The 16,289-nt window shown below is 41.4% G+C and overlaps 1 protein-coding gene across 1 annotated transcript in view; it reads left to right on the forward strand.

Moving 5' to 3' along the window:
- Frem3 (FRAS1 related extracellular matrix 3) overlaps positions 1–16,289 on the forward strand; it is a 93,541-nt gene that overhangs the window by 29,858 nt on the left and 47,394 nt on the right. Inside the window, 1 exon segment of the mRNA XM_028753446.1 lies at positions 10,124–10,131. Within this exon segment, the coding sequence (XP_028609279.1) occupies positions 10,124–10,131 (8 nt within the window).

Raw genomic sequence — 16,289 nt, forward strand, 5'->3', positions numbered from 1 at the left:
AAGGCTCCCCAATGTTAGCGGCCATATCAAGGGTGGCCTTGGTTTAGGAAAAAGCCAATTTTTGTTGTGGTGATCAAGAGGCCAAGCTCTCTAGCGAGAGAAATGAGGGCAAAGCCAGGCATACCAGGAACCCTTCTGGAGGGCGTGGAAGTCTAGGGGTCGATCATAGGGGGAGGCAGGGGAGCTGACAGCTGTGTCAGTCTCCTGCGGAGTCACTTCTGGATCCTCTGCAATTTTCAGCTGATGGTAATGAACTTCAACTGCCTTCTTGATGGCAGCATCAACCTGGTTCCGTGGACGACAGGTCACGGGCGATGATCTCTGTCTTGCTCAATCTTGATGTCGTGCGCACATCCTCTCAATGAGGGTCCGTCCGGATGGGTCCTTGCCTCGAGCCCCACGTCTGGGTGCCACTTGACCCGACCGGCGGGTCCTGGTTATTCGTGGGGGCGAGGAGGACTGCAACCTGCTATTCTTCAGAAGATATGGTACACTGCTTGAGTTATGGTCTCCCTGCTATTCTTCAGATGATATGGTACACTGCTTTGAGTCTATCTGCAGTTGCCAAGCAGGATCTTGCAGTTGCCAAGCTTCAGGGGACCTTGTGCAGGTGGGAAAAGGTAGGGGGTGAGGGTAAGGGCGAGGCTCCTGGCTTCTGGTCCATCTGGGTTAGAACTTCTAATAGCAGGCATCACGGGTGATTCAATTTTACCTGGAAAGAAAAAACAAGGGGATTCTCAGGGAGATTTCTCTTCCCTGGATGTAAATTGTTATTCATCGTATTTATGATTGGGCCTGGCTTTGTGAGGGTATCTATTTTTTTCATTAATATTTGTGGTGGCCGGTTAGCTGTGCCTTCTGTGGTATTGGGCAGGCATATCAGTCCTCGGCTCCATAAGGGAACTGGAACTGGGGCATTCCCTTTATGGGTATGAGGGTCCTTCCCCATATCTGTGGCAAAGTTTTGTTGGTCTTGGTGGTGCCCGAGGTCACCAACATGGTCAGCAAGAGATTTGCCATGAGCTTTCAGCTTTAGAGAGAGAAAAGTGAACAAGGCATGATGGAGAGTATTTCAGGGGGACTCCTTCTGAGGGGGTACCGTTCCCCCTCTTTTGTTTTTAAAGCCAATTTTTCAGAGTTCTTGTAAAATCAGGGCAGAAGCGCCAACAGTTGCTCCTTCCACACTCAGAGAGTCATGAAGGCCTTATTTAAGGATATATAAATCTATATTAATAATCTTTTGTCAAAGGACTTTTATAGCTCCACTGACAATTAATCAGACTATATGATATATCGATTAGAAATAGCTTTTTCTACTTTTTGTGAGATTACCTCTCTTTTGTCAATTAACTGTTGAGGAAGTTAGGGTTTACCTCTCTCTTGAGAATATTGAACAGAGATTTAAATTCTTTTGTGGAGAGCTTAAAATAGTATCTTAGCCAATTTGCATCTCCTAGAAACTTTTGAAATTAATTTAAAATAAATAGACTCCCTTTTTTTTAAATTCTTTATCTGTGTGGGGTTTTTATTGGGTATTATACGTATTTACCTTTCAATGTTGTCTCCTTTCTCATTCTCCCCCCAAATCCCTTATCCCCTACCCCTTCCTCCTAATTTTTGTGATGGTGTGCTCCAAACATCCTCCCAGTCCCATCTCCCTGCTCTCGAATTCCAACACAGTAGGGGATCCAAACTTTTGGGGACCTTGGCCCTCCACTTTCACTGGAGTCTAACCAGGTCACCCTCAATTCCCTATACAGGTGCGTGAGTCCCTCCCTTTGTGCTCTCTGGTTGTGGTTTAGACTTTGGGAGTTCTGGTTGAAACTTTTGATGCTCCTTCTAAAAAGGACCAACGCATTCATACTTTGGTCTTCCTTCTTCTATGTGAGTTTTATGTGGTCTATATGAAGATTCTTAGAAATTGTGAGCTTTTGGGCTAATATCCACTTATCAGTGAGTGCATACCATGTATGTTCCTTTGAGATTGGGTCATCTCACTCAAGATGATATTTTCCAGCTCCATCCATTTGCCTAGGAATTTTGTGAACTGATTGTTTTTAATAGCTGAGTAGTACTCCATTACAAGCCTAAGACTTGTACCATCTGATGTTGAGCACCATCTGATGTGGTAATTGGTTAATCCACTCTAAACTCCCCGCCAGCAGCTGCAGGCAAGCTTCTCACTACTGCATCTACCCGCAGCTGCACGCAAGCTTCTCAGCACCCGCCAGAGTACTCTGGATTCAGGAACGAAAGACACAAACACACAGCCTGCTATTTTAATATGCCTTGTAGAGTGCGACGGTTGGGCACTTCCAAACCTCCCCGCAGCTAACACACTCTTCCCCTCTGCTGTTTCTGAATTATTACTTACTAAGACCTATTTTCCATCCTGACCACCACAGACCCAGGCCTGCAGCCCTCATGGGTCACAAACCCAGACCCTTACGTCTTGGTAATGTCTCTGTCCCTCTGTGCTACACGTCTCCTCAAAGGCCCGCCTTTGTCTCCCTGCCCAGCCATTGGCCACTGGAACTTTATTCACCTATTAGAACCAGCTGGGAGCAGGGACCCTCAGCGTCTCACATGCAGACGTGTGAATTCTCATATAATTTGGGAAGCCAATTAACATAACATAAGCAATAAACCAAATCCACAACAGAAGGCTCAGGGGTGAAGTCGCTTGCCATGGAGACTGACAGCCTGAATCAGTCCTTGGGACCCACGAGGTGGAAGGGGAGAACCAGCTCCTACTTGGGCCTTGTTTTACGTTGTGCAAAATGGTTTTAGAAAAATTAATGCTTTGGACAAGAGATGTAGCTCAGCTGGTAAAGCCTAGCACGCGTGAGTTCTTGGGTTCAGTCCCCAGCACCATATAAACTAGGTGTGGTGGCACATGCAAATAAAGTCCCGTGACTTGAGCGGTGGCGCTGAGGGATCAGAGGTTCAAGCTTGTCCTCAAGTACATAATGAATTTTATGCAACCCTGATCTACATGAAATCTTGTCTCAAATAAAACAAAAAAATTATAAGGAAAAAATGATTTGACTATTTTTAAATAGTTATATTAAAATACAGATTCACACCAAGTGTGGTAGTACATGCCTTTATCCCAGCACTCAGGAGCTAAAGGTCATCTCAAGGCCAGCCTGGTCTAGAAAGTGATTTTCAGGACAACCAGGGCTACATGGAAAAACGCTGTCTCAAAAAAAAAAAAAAAAAAAAAAAGAAAAAAGGAAAAAATACAAATTTAATTATTAAATTAGACTCAATATCACACAATAAACTACTTTTTTATATTTGACTAGGAAAGTATAATTTATATTTTTAGAAGTAAGACTTCTCTGAAACAGTATTGTTTGTGATGTGTACTTTAAAAACTATTGTTGAGATTCATAAACCACCATACAAAGCATATTAACACTGATCTCCATTAAACAAGAATAGTTTATTGAACACACACCCAATGACTGATCAATCAGGACCACAAGAAGGAACTAGGGATCCTAAGTGTGGGGTCAGTCTGTTCTTACTGAAGGCTTTTAATAGGGAAAAAAAATAAACAGGTTCAGAAGTTAGGAAGGTGGGTGGAGGTAGTACTACATTTTGGCTGACTAGACAGAGTGTTATCAGTTAACCTTTAAGCTGATTGGTCCTGAGTGATGTAAGAGGGTGGTGGATGCATGGTGAACAGGAGAATTTCAGAGCATTGAGATAACAGAGCATGAATAATTCAACCATAAGTTTTTAGCTTATTAGTAGCATTCTTCAGTGTCAGCTATGATAATTAGTTCCAGGAAGTGGAGTCTGAGAACCTGAACTGCATTTTCCCTTTTGAGCAAAATGGAGATTGAATACAAAATGGCTACAGTTATGTTAAAAGGAGCAGGCCTTAACAGTTAAGAATACCATTGGCATGGTAGATGTACCTGTAGACTCCAGATACTGCGGGATAAAGCAGAAGGCCACTTACAGTATGGGGTTTGTTCAGGGCCTGGCTACTTAATACAGGGAGACCCCACTTTAAAAAAAATAAAAATATAAGAATATTAGAAAATTCTGCTGGGCAGTGGTGGCACACGCCTTTAATCCCAGCACTTGGGAGGCAGAAGCAGGCGGATTTCTGAGTTTGAGGCCAGCCTGGTCTACAGAGTGAGTTCCAGGACAGCCAGGGCTACACAGAGAGACCCTGTCTTAAAAACTAAAAAAAGGAAAAAAAAAAGAAAAAAGAAAATTCCACTAAAAAATCAAATCCCACTAAAAAGAGAAAATAAATTCCCTAGAAACTGGCTATGTAAGTTGTTTCATTCACACGATGAGTTCTTGGGAGCAAACCTCCTCTGTTTAAGGAATTGAAGGGACACCAAGCTACAGGGAGAAGCCACTTTGCCATACTGGTGGTATTACAGCTGGAGAGTTATTCCTTGAGGGAACTTCTAGCAGATTGAAAATGGTCTGTGGTCTCTGCTTCCTTTGATAAAGGGAAAGGGAAAAAATGTGCCAATTGGCAAGGAATTATGGGGAAAAAATTGGGTTTCTTAAGACAATGACTTGCTAGTCCCAACTGGGGTTAGACAAATGATGATGCAAGGGAAATTCTGCCAGAGACTTCCCATTTTCTGTGACAGCTTGATTTAACATGCAATTCTAAACTAGTAGTTGTTGCCAAATAAGTCTTCATTGCCAAAATTGTTCATGTGACAGATTAAAGGGTGCAGGCAAAGAGCCTCCCCCCAGAAGCTGAGGTTCCAAAAAATGCGTATACACACCTTAGTCCGTATCTCTCCATAGAATCCAGGGAGAAAGTAAACCCGAATAAACTAATAGTTATTTTTACTATCTTAGTAAGGGTTACCATCGCTGTGGTGAAACACCATAGCCAAAAACAACGTCGGGAGGAAAGGGTTGATTTTGCTCTGAGTTCCATGTAACCATTCCTCATCAAAAACAGTGAGGGCAGGAACTCAAATATGACAAGAACCTGGAGGGAGAAACTGATGCGGAGGCCGTGGATGGGTGCTACTTACTGGCTTGCTCAGCCTGCTTTAGGACCACCAGCCTAGGGATGGACCACCACAATGGACTAAGCCCTCTCCTCAATCACTAATCAAAAAACTGCCCTACAGGCTTGCCTACAGACGGGTCTTACAGAGATATTCTCTTAATCAAGGTTCCCTCCTTTCAAATGACTAGCTTGTTTCAACTTGATATATTCAGCAAAATAATCTTCACATTAAATTTAATAGTGTGTGTGTGTGTGTGTGTGTGCGTGCGAGTGTAACAAATGACAGGCTTTCTGCCTGTTGTTGTCTATGCAGCCATAGAAATGATAAATTACAGATATTATAGATATGGCAAAATACCCTTTCATCCATCAGTATGCTGGTATATTGTTAGTAAGTTCATCATAGATTTCTTTTTTTATATATATTTTTCTCTCCTCTCTTTATGTGGAAGGTCTATTTTCCATTCTTTTCTTTTCTTTTTTTTTTTTTTTTGAGCTTTCTGGCACGATCTAAGTTATCTTTTCTTTCTTTTTTTTTTATTGGATGTTTTATTTACATTTCCTATGTTGTCCCCTTACCACATCCCCCACCCACCCCGGAACCCCCAATCCCCTCACCCCTCCTCCTTCTTCTCTGTGGATGTAACCTCTATCTACTCCCCCCCACTCCCACCTCCCCACCCTCAAAATTCCCACCCCCTGGGGCATCCAGCTTTCATGAGGTCAAGGTTCTCTTCTTCCACCTATGCCCAGCAGGGCCCTCCACTCTTACAGATTCAGCTGAAGCCCTGGATCTCCCCCCCCCAAGTGCTCCCAGGCTGGTGGTTTAGACCCTGGGAGCTGTGGTTGGTTGGTATTATTGTTCTCCTCATGGTGCCGCAAATCCTTTCAGATCCTTCAGTCTTCACTCTAACTCCTCTATTGAGAAACCCATGATCAGTTCAATGGCTAGTTGTGAGCATCTGCCTCTGAATATGTCAGACTCTTGAACACCTCTGAGGAGACATCCATATCAAGCTCTTATCAGCATGCACTTCCTGAATTCCACATCAGCATCTACCTTTGGTGACTGCACATGGGATGGATACTCAGGTGGAAAGGTCTTCAGACACCCCCTCCTTCAGTTTTTGTCCCTCGCTTTGTCTCCATATTTGCTCCCATGAGTATTTTGTTGCTCCTTCTAAGAAGGACCAAATCACCCCCTCTTGGTCTTCCTTCTTTATGGGCTTCATGTGGCCAGTGAGTTGCATCTTGGGCATTTCAAGGTTCTGGGCTAATATCCAATAATCAGTGAGTGAATACCATGTGTGTTCTTTTGTGATTGCCTTACCTCACTCAGGATGATAATTTCTAGTTCCATCCATTTACCTAGGAACCTCTCGAATTCATTGTTTTTAATAGCTGAGTAATAATCCATTGTGTAAATATACCACATTTTTTGAATCCATTCCTCAGTTGAAGGACATCTGGGTTCTTTCCAGCTCCTGGCTATTATAAATAAAGCTGCTATGAACATAGTTGAGCATATGTCCTTATTATATGTTCGAGCATCTTCTGGGTATATGCCTAGGAGTGGTATAGCTGGATCCTCAGGTAATGCTATGTCCAATTTTCTGAGGAACCGCCACACTGATTTCCAAAGTGGTTGCACCATCTTGCAGTCCCACCAACAATGGAGGAGTGTTCCTCTTTCTCCACACCCTCGCCAGCATCTGCTATCACCTGAGTTTTTAATCTTAGTCATTCTGACTGGTGTGAGATGGAATCTCAGGGTTGTTTTGATTTGCATTTCCCTGACGACTAAGGATGCTGAGCATTTCTTTAGGTGCTTCTCGGCCATTCGAGTTTCTTCCGTTGAAAATTCTTTGTTAAGCTCTATACCCCATTTTTTAATAGGGTAATTTGGTTGTCTGGAGTCTAATTCTTGAGTTCTTTGTATATATTGGATATTAGCCCTCTATCAGATGAAGGATTGGTAAAGATCTTTTCCCAATTTGTTGGTTGTCGTTTTGTCCTATTGACAGTGTCCTTTGCCTTGCAGAAACTTTGCAATTTTATGAAGTCCCATTTGTCAATTCTCGATCTTAGAGCATATGCCATTGGAGTTCTGTTCAGGAACTTTTCCCCTGTGCCCAAGTATTCGAGGGTTTTCCTCACCTTCTCTTCTATTAGTTTCAGTGTATCTGGTTTTATGTGGAGGTCCTTTATGCACTTAGATTTGAGCTTTGTACAAGGGGATAAGAATGGATCAATTTTCATTCTTCTACATGTTGTCCTCCAGTTGAACCAGCACCATTTGTTGAAAATGCTGTCCTTTTTCCACTGGACAGTTTTAGCTCCTTTGTCAAAGATCAAGTGACCATAGGAGTGTGGGTTCATTTCTGGGTCTTGAATTCTATTCCATTGATCTTCCTGCCTGTCTCTGTACCAATACCAGGTAGTTTTTATCACTATTGCTCTGTAGTACAGCTTGAGGTCAGGGATGGTGATTCCTCCTGAAGTTCTTTTATTGTTGAGAATAGTTTTCGCTATCCTGGGTTTTTTGTTATTCCATATGAATTTGAGAATTTCCTTTTCTAACTCTGTGAAGAATTGAATTGGGATTTTAATGGGGATTGCATTGAATCTGTAGATTGCTTTTGGCAAGATGGCCATTTTTATTACATTAATCCTGCCAATCCATGAGCATGGGAGATCTTTCCATCTTCTGAGATCTTCTTCAATTTCTTTCTTCAGAGACTTGAAGTTCTTGTCATACAGGTCTTTCACTTGCTTGGTTAGATTCACATCAAGGTATTTTATATTATTTGCAACTATTGTGAAGGGTGTCATTTCCCTAATTTCTTTTTCAGTCTGTTTATCTTTCATGTAGAGGAAGGCTACTGATTTGTTTGAGTTGATTTTATAACCAGCCACTTTGCTGAAGTTGTTTATCATGTTTAGGAGTTCTCTGGTGGAAGTTTGGGGGTCACTTAAGTATACTGTCATATCATCTGCAAATAGCGATATTTTGACTTCTTCCTTTCCTATTTGTATCCCTTTGACTTCTTTTTGTTGTCTAATTTCTCTGGCTAAGACTTCCAGTACTATATTGAATAGGTAGGGGGAGAGTGGGCAGCCTTGTCTAGTCCCTGATCTTAGTGGGATTGCTTCAAGTTTCTCTCCATTTAGCTTGATGTTGGCTACTGGTTTGCTGTAAATTGCTTTTACTATGTTTAGGTATGGGCCTTGAATTCCTGATCTTTCCAAGACTTTTATCATGAAGGGATGTTGAATTTTGTCAAATGCTTTCTCAGCATCTAGTGAGATGATCATGTGGTTTTTTTCTTTAAGTTTGTTTATATCGTGGATTACATTGATGGATTTCCGAATATTGAACCATCCCTGCATTCCTGGGATAAAACTTACTTGATCATGATGGATGATTGTTTTGATGTGGTCTTGGATTCGGTTTGCTAGAATTTTATTGAGTAATTTTGCATCGATGTTCATAAGGGAGATTGGTCTGAAGTTCTCTTTCTTTGTCGGGTCCTTGTGGGGTTTGGGTATGAGTGTAATTGTAGCTTCATAGAACGAATTGGGTAGTGTTCCTTCTGTCTCTATTTTGTGGAATAGTTTGAAGAGAATTGGTATTAGGTCTTCCTTGAAGGTCTGATAGAATTCAACACTAAAACCATCTGGTCCTGGGCTTTTTTTAGTGGGGAGACTTTTAATGACTGCTGCTATTTCCTGAGGGGTTATGGGACTATTTAGATGGTTTATCTGCTCCTGGTTTAACTTCGGTACCTGGTATCTGTCTAGGAAATTGTCCATTTCATCCAGGTTTTCCAGTTTTGTTGAGTATAGGCCTTTGTAGTAGGATCTGATGATTTTTTGAATTTCTTCAGTTTCTGTTGTTATGTCTCCCTTTTCAGTTCTGATTTTATTAATTTGGATACTCTCTCTGTGGCCTCTGGTTAATCTGGCTAACGGTTTATCTATCTTGTTGATTTTCTCAAAGAACCAACTCCTGGTTTTATTGATATTTTGTATTGTTCTTTCTGTTTCTATTTGGTTGATTTCAGCCCTGAGTTTGATTATTTCCTGCCTTCTACTCCTCCTGGGTGTATTTGCTTCTTTTTGTTCTAGAGCTTTTAGTTGTGCAGTCAACTTGTTAGTGTGTGCTCTTTCCAGTTTCTTTTTGTAGGCACTTAGAGCTATGAGTTTTCCTCTTATCACTGCCTTCATGGAGTCCCACAAGTTTTGGTATGATGTGTCCTCATTTTCATTGAATTCTAAAAAGTCTTTAATTTCTTTCTTTATTTTCTTCCTTGACCAAGTCATCATTGAGTAGAGAGTTGTTCAGTTTCCATGTGCACGTGGGTTTTCCATTGGTTTTGTCATTATTAAAGACCAGTCTTAGTCCGTGGTGATCTGATAAGGTGCCAGGGATTATTTCAATCTTTTTGTATCTGTAGAGGGTTGTTTTGTGACCAATTATATGGTCTATTTTGGAGAAGGTACCATGAGGTGCTGAGAAAAAGGTATATTCTTTTGTTTTAGGATGAAATGTTCTATAGATGTCTGTTAAGTCCATTTGGTTCATAACTTCTGTTAATATCAAAGTGTCTCGGTTTAGTTTCTGTTTCCATGGTCTGTCCATTGCTGAGAGTGGGGTGTTGAAATCTCCCACTATTATTGTGTGAGGTGTAATGTGTGTTTTGAGCTTTAGTAAAGTTTCTTTTATGTATGTAGGTGCCCTGGCATTTGGAGCATAGATGTTCAGAATTGAGAGTTCACCTTGGTAGATTTTTCCTTTGATGAGTATGAAGTGTCCTTCCTTATCTTTTTTGATTAATTTTGGATGAAAGTCGATTTTATTTGATATTAGAATGGCTACTCCAGCTTGTTTCTTGGGACCATTGGCTTGGAAAATTGTTTTCCACCCTTTTATTCTGAGGTAGTGTCTGTCTTTGTCACTGAGGTGCGTTTCTTGAATGCAGCAAAATTCTGGATCTTGTTTGTGTATCCAGTCTGCTAGTCTGCGTCTTTTTATTGGGGAATTGAGACCATTGATGTTAAGAGATATTAAGGAAAAATGGTTGTGGCTTCCTGTTATTTTTGTTATTAGAGGTAAAGTTATGTTTGTATAGTTATCTTCTTTTGAGGTTGTTGGAAGATTACTTCCTTGCTTTTTCTAGGTTGTAGTTTCCCTCCTTGTGTTGGCGTTTTCCATCAATTATCCTTTGAAGTGCTGGGTTTGTGGGAAGATATTGTGCAAATTTGGTTTTGTCATGGAATATCTTGGTTTCACCATCTATATTGATTGAGAGTTTTGCTGGGTATAGTAATCTGGGCTGGCAATTGTGTTCTCTTAGGGTCTGCATGATGTCCGTCCAGGCTCTTCTGGCTTTTATAGTCTCTGGTGAGAAGTCTGGTGTAATTCTTATATGTCTGCCTTTATATGTTACTTGACCTTTTTCCCTTACTGCTTTTAGTATTTTTTCTTTGTTTTGTGCATCTGATGTTTTGATTATTATGTGACGGGAGGTATTTCTTTTCTGGTCTAGTCTATTTGGTGTTCTGTATTCTTGTATGTTTATGGGCATCTTGTTCTTTAGTTTAGGGAAGTTTTCCTCAATAATTTTGTTTAAGATATTTACTGGCCCTTTAAGTTGGGAATCTTCATTCTCATCTATACCTCTTATCCTTAGGTTTGGTCTTCTGATTGTGTCCTGGATTTCCTGGATGTTTTGAGTTAGGAGTTTTTTGCGTTTTTCATTTTCTTTGACAACTGTGTCAATATTTTCCACCGTATCTTCTGCATTTGAGATTCTCTCTTCTATCTCTTGTATTCGGTTGGTGATGCTTGCGTCTGTGACTCCTGATCTCTTTCTTAGGTTTTCTATCTCCATGGTTGTCTCCCTTTGAACTTTCTTTATTGTTTCTATTTCCAGTTTCAGATCCTGAATGTTTTTGTTTAATTCCTTCTTTGTGTTTTCTTGCATTTCTTTAAGGGATTTCTGTGATTCCTCTTTAAGGGCTTCTATCTGTTTACTTGTACTCTCCTGTATTTCTTTAAGGGAGTTACTTAATTCCTTCTTATAATCCTCTATCATCATCATGAGAAGTGATTTTAATTCTGAATCCTGCTTTTCAGGTGTGATGGGGTGTTCAGGGCTTGCTATACTGGGAGAACTGGGCACTGATGATGCCAAGAAACTTTGGTTTCTGTTGCTTATGTTCTTGCGCTTGCCTTTCACCATCTGGGTAACTCTAGTGGTACCTGCCCTCACTGTGTAAGACTGGAGCCTGTATTTCCAGTTATCTTGCTTATTGCAGAGCTCCTCTGAGTCCAGAGGTCTCTGTGGTCTTATGCCCCTAATCTCCTGGGTGGAAGAACTCCTGGGACTCAGGCCACCTCTTGGATCTGGAAATCCTTCTGCTCTGAGTGCAGTGGCTCCTCGGCTGCTCTGAGTGCAGTGGGTCCTCGATGACTCAGGATTCAGTTTCAGCTGCTCTGAGTGCAGTGGCTCCTAGATGACTCAGGATTCAGTTTCTCCACAGGACAGGAGCAGACCAACTCTGTGTCTGCTCCAGCCCAAAGGACCAGGCAGGGGCGGAAGGGAAGTGGAATTCCGGAGGGGCGGGGTTTGGGTAGCTGCTGTGCCCTGAATGTCCCTGGCTCCCAGATGTATCTCTGGGGCTTAGGGAGTGAGATGGAGTTCTTACCAGCTGCTCTGAGTGCAGTGGCTCCTGGATGACTCAGGATTCAGTTTCTCCACAGGACAGGAGCAGACCGACTCTGTGTCTGCTCCAGCCCAAAGGACCAGGCAGGGGCCGAAGGATAGATTTCTTTTTTAACTGCTTTATCGAGATATAATTCACACACCACACAGTTTGTCTTACTTTTCTATTGCTATGCTAAGACCGTGACTTGGGCTAGTTATAGAAGAGCTTACTGGGGCTGCAGTTCCAGAGGGTAAGTCCATGACCATCATGAAAGGGGGTATGGCAGAGGGCAGACCCACGTGGCACTGGAGCACCACCTGAAAGCTTATATGTTGATACAACAGCCCTGAGGCAGAGAAAAAGAGAGAGCCAACAGGCAATGTGATGGACTTTTAAAACCTCAAAGCCCTCATTCGGTGATTTACCCCCTCCAATAAGGCCACACCTCCTAATCCTTCCCAAAAAGTTCAACCAACTATGGACCACGTGTTCAAATATATGAGACTACAGGGGCCATTCTCATTCAAACTACCAGACAACTTATCTGCTTAAAATGCACAATTCAGTAGTTTTAATATTTTGCTTTTACTGATGCTGTTTTTGAGACAGGCTTTCACTCTGCAGCCCAGGGCTACTTAGAAATCATGCTACACCCCAGACTGGCCTCAAACCTCTTATCAATCCTACTGCAAAAGTCCTGCAACTACAGACATGAGACACCATGGAGAATGTGCAACATAAATTTTCTTGTTTTGGTAAATTTTGGTGCATAAGTCATAGATAACATAAATTTCACATATAATATTTTATAACCCCTACTGCCATGTTTCTTCAAAACAGCAAGTCTGTAACCACAGAACAATGACTTGGGCTAGCAATGAGTATCGATGACACAAACTTCCCTTAGTGGGTGCATGACTCTGGGTTCAAGTGCCCCCCTCTTTTAAAAGGACTGGCCTTTTCTTTCTTCCCTCAGTCGCTGACAAGCTCTGATCCTCTGATCTGTTTTGTATCTCTGTGGATTCTCCTTTCTCTAATATAAGTAGATTGATATGACATTCATGCTTTTCTGTCTGACTCTTTCCCCTTAGCATACTGTTGTCTAGGAACAAATGTAGATTGTATCAACACATCACTGTTAGACTGAACAATAATATTCCATAGTATGTGTACATATTCTTATCTGCTCACCTGTTGATGGACACTTGGCTTGTGTGTGGGATTGTGAAGCTGCTGCACTAGAGTATCTTAGCTCTGCGTTTAACTGGGACTGGCTTACAGCTTCAGAGGTTTAGTCCACTATAAGCATGACAGGGGGCATGGAGGCAGCAGGGAGAGAGATGCTGGACTGGCTTGGGTCTTTGAAACCCCAGTGACACACTTCCTCCAACAGAGCTACTCCTACTCCAACAAGGCTACATCTCATATTCTCTGTCAAGTGGACCGATTCCCTAAGGACCAATCATTCAAATCTAGGAGCCTACGTGGCCATTTCTATTCAAGCCACCACACTCGGAATGCACATGCATGAAATTGTCAAAGAATAAACAAAGAATCTAAAAACTTCCATCACCTACATAGATTTGTAGTCACTTTAAACATCTGAAACACATTTATTGTATTCTGCATTGCTGCACCATTTACAGAGTTATGTTTAAATTTTTCCTTGCTGGGGCCTGGTGTCAGTTGTTGGAGTTGGAGTTTTGTATTTTGTTTTCAGTACATAACCCAAGCTGGCCTCAAACTCAAGGCAATCCTAAGTGTGCCAACATATTCAGCTGATTCTTTATTTGCTTGTTTGTTTGTTTTTACTTTTTGAGACAGGGTTCCTCCGTATATCCCTGGCTGTTCTGGAACTTGATCTGTAGACCACGCTGGCCTCAAACTCAGAGATCTGCCTGCTTCTGGCTCCCCAGTACTAGGGTTAAAGGTGTGTGCTACCAGACCTGGCTCAAGGTATCAAAATACCTGTTTGATTTAACTGTTTAGAGTTTATCTGCAAAACCATTTCTAGCAGAACCTGGACTCAGGTTCAGACCCCACTCTTCATCATTTCTTTGTTGTGAGAAACTTGAAATCCTCTCCTTCATTATATTGCTGTGCTATCATTGGCTACAGTCCCCTACTGTCAATAGAACTCCAGAACCATCCACCCTCTCTGACTGTATCCTTGTCTATATGTGTATGGATTTATTAATGGGATCTCAATTCTATCCCACTGGTCTATATATCAGTTTCTATGTTGATATCATTCTGTCTTGTTTTCTATAACTTTGTAGTATATGTTTAATTAAATGATGCCTTCACTCTGTTCTTCAAGATTACTTTGGTTACTTGGGTTCTTTTGTGGTGCCACAAGAATTTAAGGATTATTTTTTCTATCTCTTCAATGAAGACTAGACTTTTGATAGTGACTACACTGAGTCTGTATGTGGCTTTAGATCATGAAATAAACAAATCACTAACAGTGACAGAGTACATTAGCAAAGTGAAAAGCAAAAAGCCCATGCATGACACGTCAGCAACTTTTTAAGACGAAATGTATGTAGTGTGTAGTTTACCCACATAAAGAACACAATCTCATGGTTTCAGAATGTGCACAGAGTTATGAACTCATGACGATCCAACTTTAGGCCCCCAGAGAAATCGCGTACCCATGAACAGTCACCCTATGCCCATCCAATCTACTTTCCGTCTGGACAGATTTCCCCATTTGCGTGACTTCCATACAAACAGAATCTTTTGTGGCTTCTGTCATCTAGAAAAATTTGAAAATTGAGCCATGTTTTAGTATTATCGTTCATTTTCATGACTAAAAAATACTCCATTGTATGACCTGCAGTCTGGACTTGATGCCATTTTAATATTTATAAATATTGCTGATGTTAATATTCATGAACAACTTTTTGTATGGCTCTAAGTTTTATGTCTGTTTGAGTGGAGCCTTCCCTTTTGACAGCTTAGGAGCCTAATACCTGCTCTCACTGCTCCCTTCTAGAACTTCACTATTTCAATAAAAAATAATGAAGTTGTTAATCAGTTACTGAGAGATAATTTGATCTTCTTTAAAAACATTTTTAGACTTGGACATTTTCTAAGTATGCATATATCACTTCTTTTTGGGTTTAGAACTATCGAAGGTGGAGAAGTTTTAGTGTCATGCCCTAAGTTTGCCATCTGGGGATTTCATTTTGTGATCTTCTGTTTTTCTGGTCAGGTTTGTTGTTATTGTTGTTGTTGTTGTTGTTTTGTCTTGTTTTTTTTATTATTGTTTATTTGCCCTGAGGGGTTGAAATAAGTACCTCCCACTTCCCAGCAAGTGTCCTACCACTGAGCTTCATACCTGGCTGGTGAGCTGTTTCTCTAAGAGACTTCACAGTTTGCCTATACTTGCTCTGGTATTGATTAGTTTAGGGCTTAGATTCATGAATTAGATGGTTCAGATAACAGTAAATCTGGTGCCTATTCTCTCAGCAGAGTTTTTCTTTTGTATTAATAAAAATACTTATTATCAAGTGGTGTATAAATTTTACAGAGAATTTTCAAGGTGCCTCTGACATGTCGAAGCTCATAGCCTCGAGCCATGATCCAGGTCCTGGGTCCTCCCCACTGCTTCTAACATAGATTTGTTTGCAAACATGATCCAGGTCCTGGGTCCTCCCCACTGCTTCTAACATAGATTAATTTGCAAAAACTCTGAAGAGTCTTTTAATGCAAGGTGTAGGAAGCACTAATAGAATAGATTTGAAATGTTTTTATATGAACTTACAGTAACATGCTACTTCCTCAACAGGATCCTATGGAACTCACAGTGAAAAGGTTGAATTATTCTATTCCAAGAGCTATAAACATTGCCACACAGAGTAGTGAAGACATTGGTCAAGGACTTCTGACAGATCCTTGGTTCCTGGGGTGAGACCTTTCCTCAACACAACCATCCCCGATGCACTCACCTTCATAAAGCCAGAACAGTCCCCCTGCTCTGTGTTCCTCCTGTCTGGATGTTTCTGCTGTTGTCTTCAACTTGTCTCCTACCTAGGCCCAACATGGCCTCACTGATCTCTAACTTGTCTGCTGACTAGGTCTGATATAGCTCACTGCAGAGGAGCATGGCAGAATAGAACAAAGGTGTGAAAATTCAGCTTGAGGGTCATCATGTGAGAAAATATCCACAAAATCATCTGAGCAAATCTCATAGGGGCTGAACGAGTCTGAAGCAATAATCAGGGCATCCTCATGGGTCTGACCTAGGTCCTCTACATATATGTCATGGAAGTGGAGCTTGGTGTTCTTGTAGGACTCTTATCAGTGAGAATGGGTGTTGTTTCTGACTCTATTTCCTGCTTTTGGGAGCCATTTTCCCCTACTGGGTTGCCTCGCCCAGCCTTGATATGAGAGTACGTATCTAGTCTTATGTATCTTGTTACTCCATATTTGATTGATAACTCTGGGAGGCCTGCTCTTTTTTTGAAAGGAAATGAAAGTGTAGTGGATCTAGAGAAGAAATGAGGTAGTAGGGAAGAGCCTGTGGAGAGGGAGGAGGAAAAGAAAAGAGAGGAGAAGAGGGAAGGGG

This window comes from Grammomys surdaster, unplaced genomic scaffold (assembly GCF_004785775.1).
Source record: "Grammomys surdaster isolate TR1022 unplaced genomic scaffold, NIH_TR_1.0 125947, whole genome shotgun sequence".
Taxonomy (NCBI): domain Eukaryota; kingdom Metazoa; phylum Chordata; class Mammalia; order Rodentia; family Muridae; genus Grammomys; species Grammomys surdaster.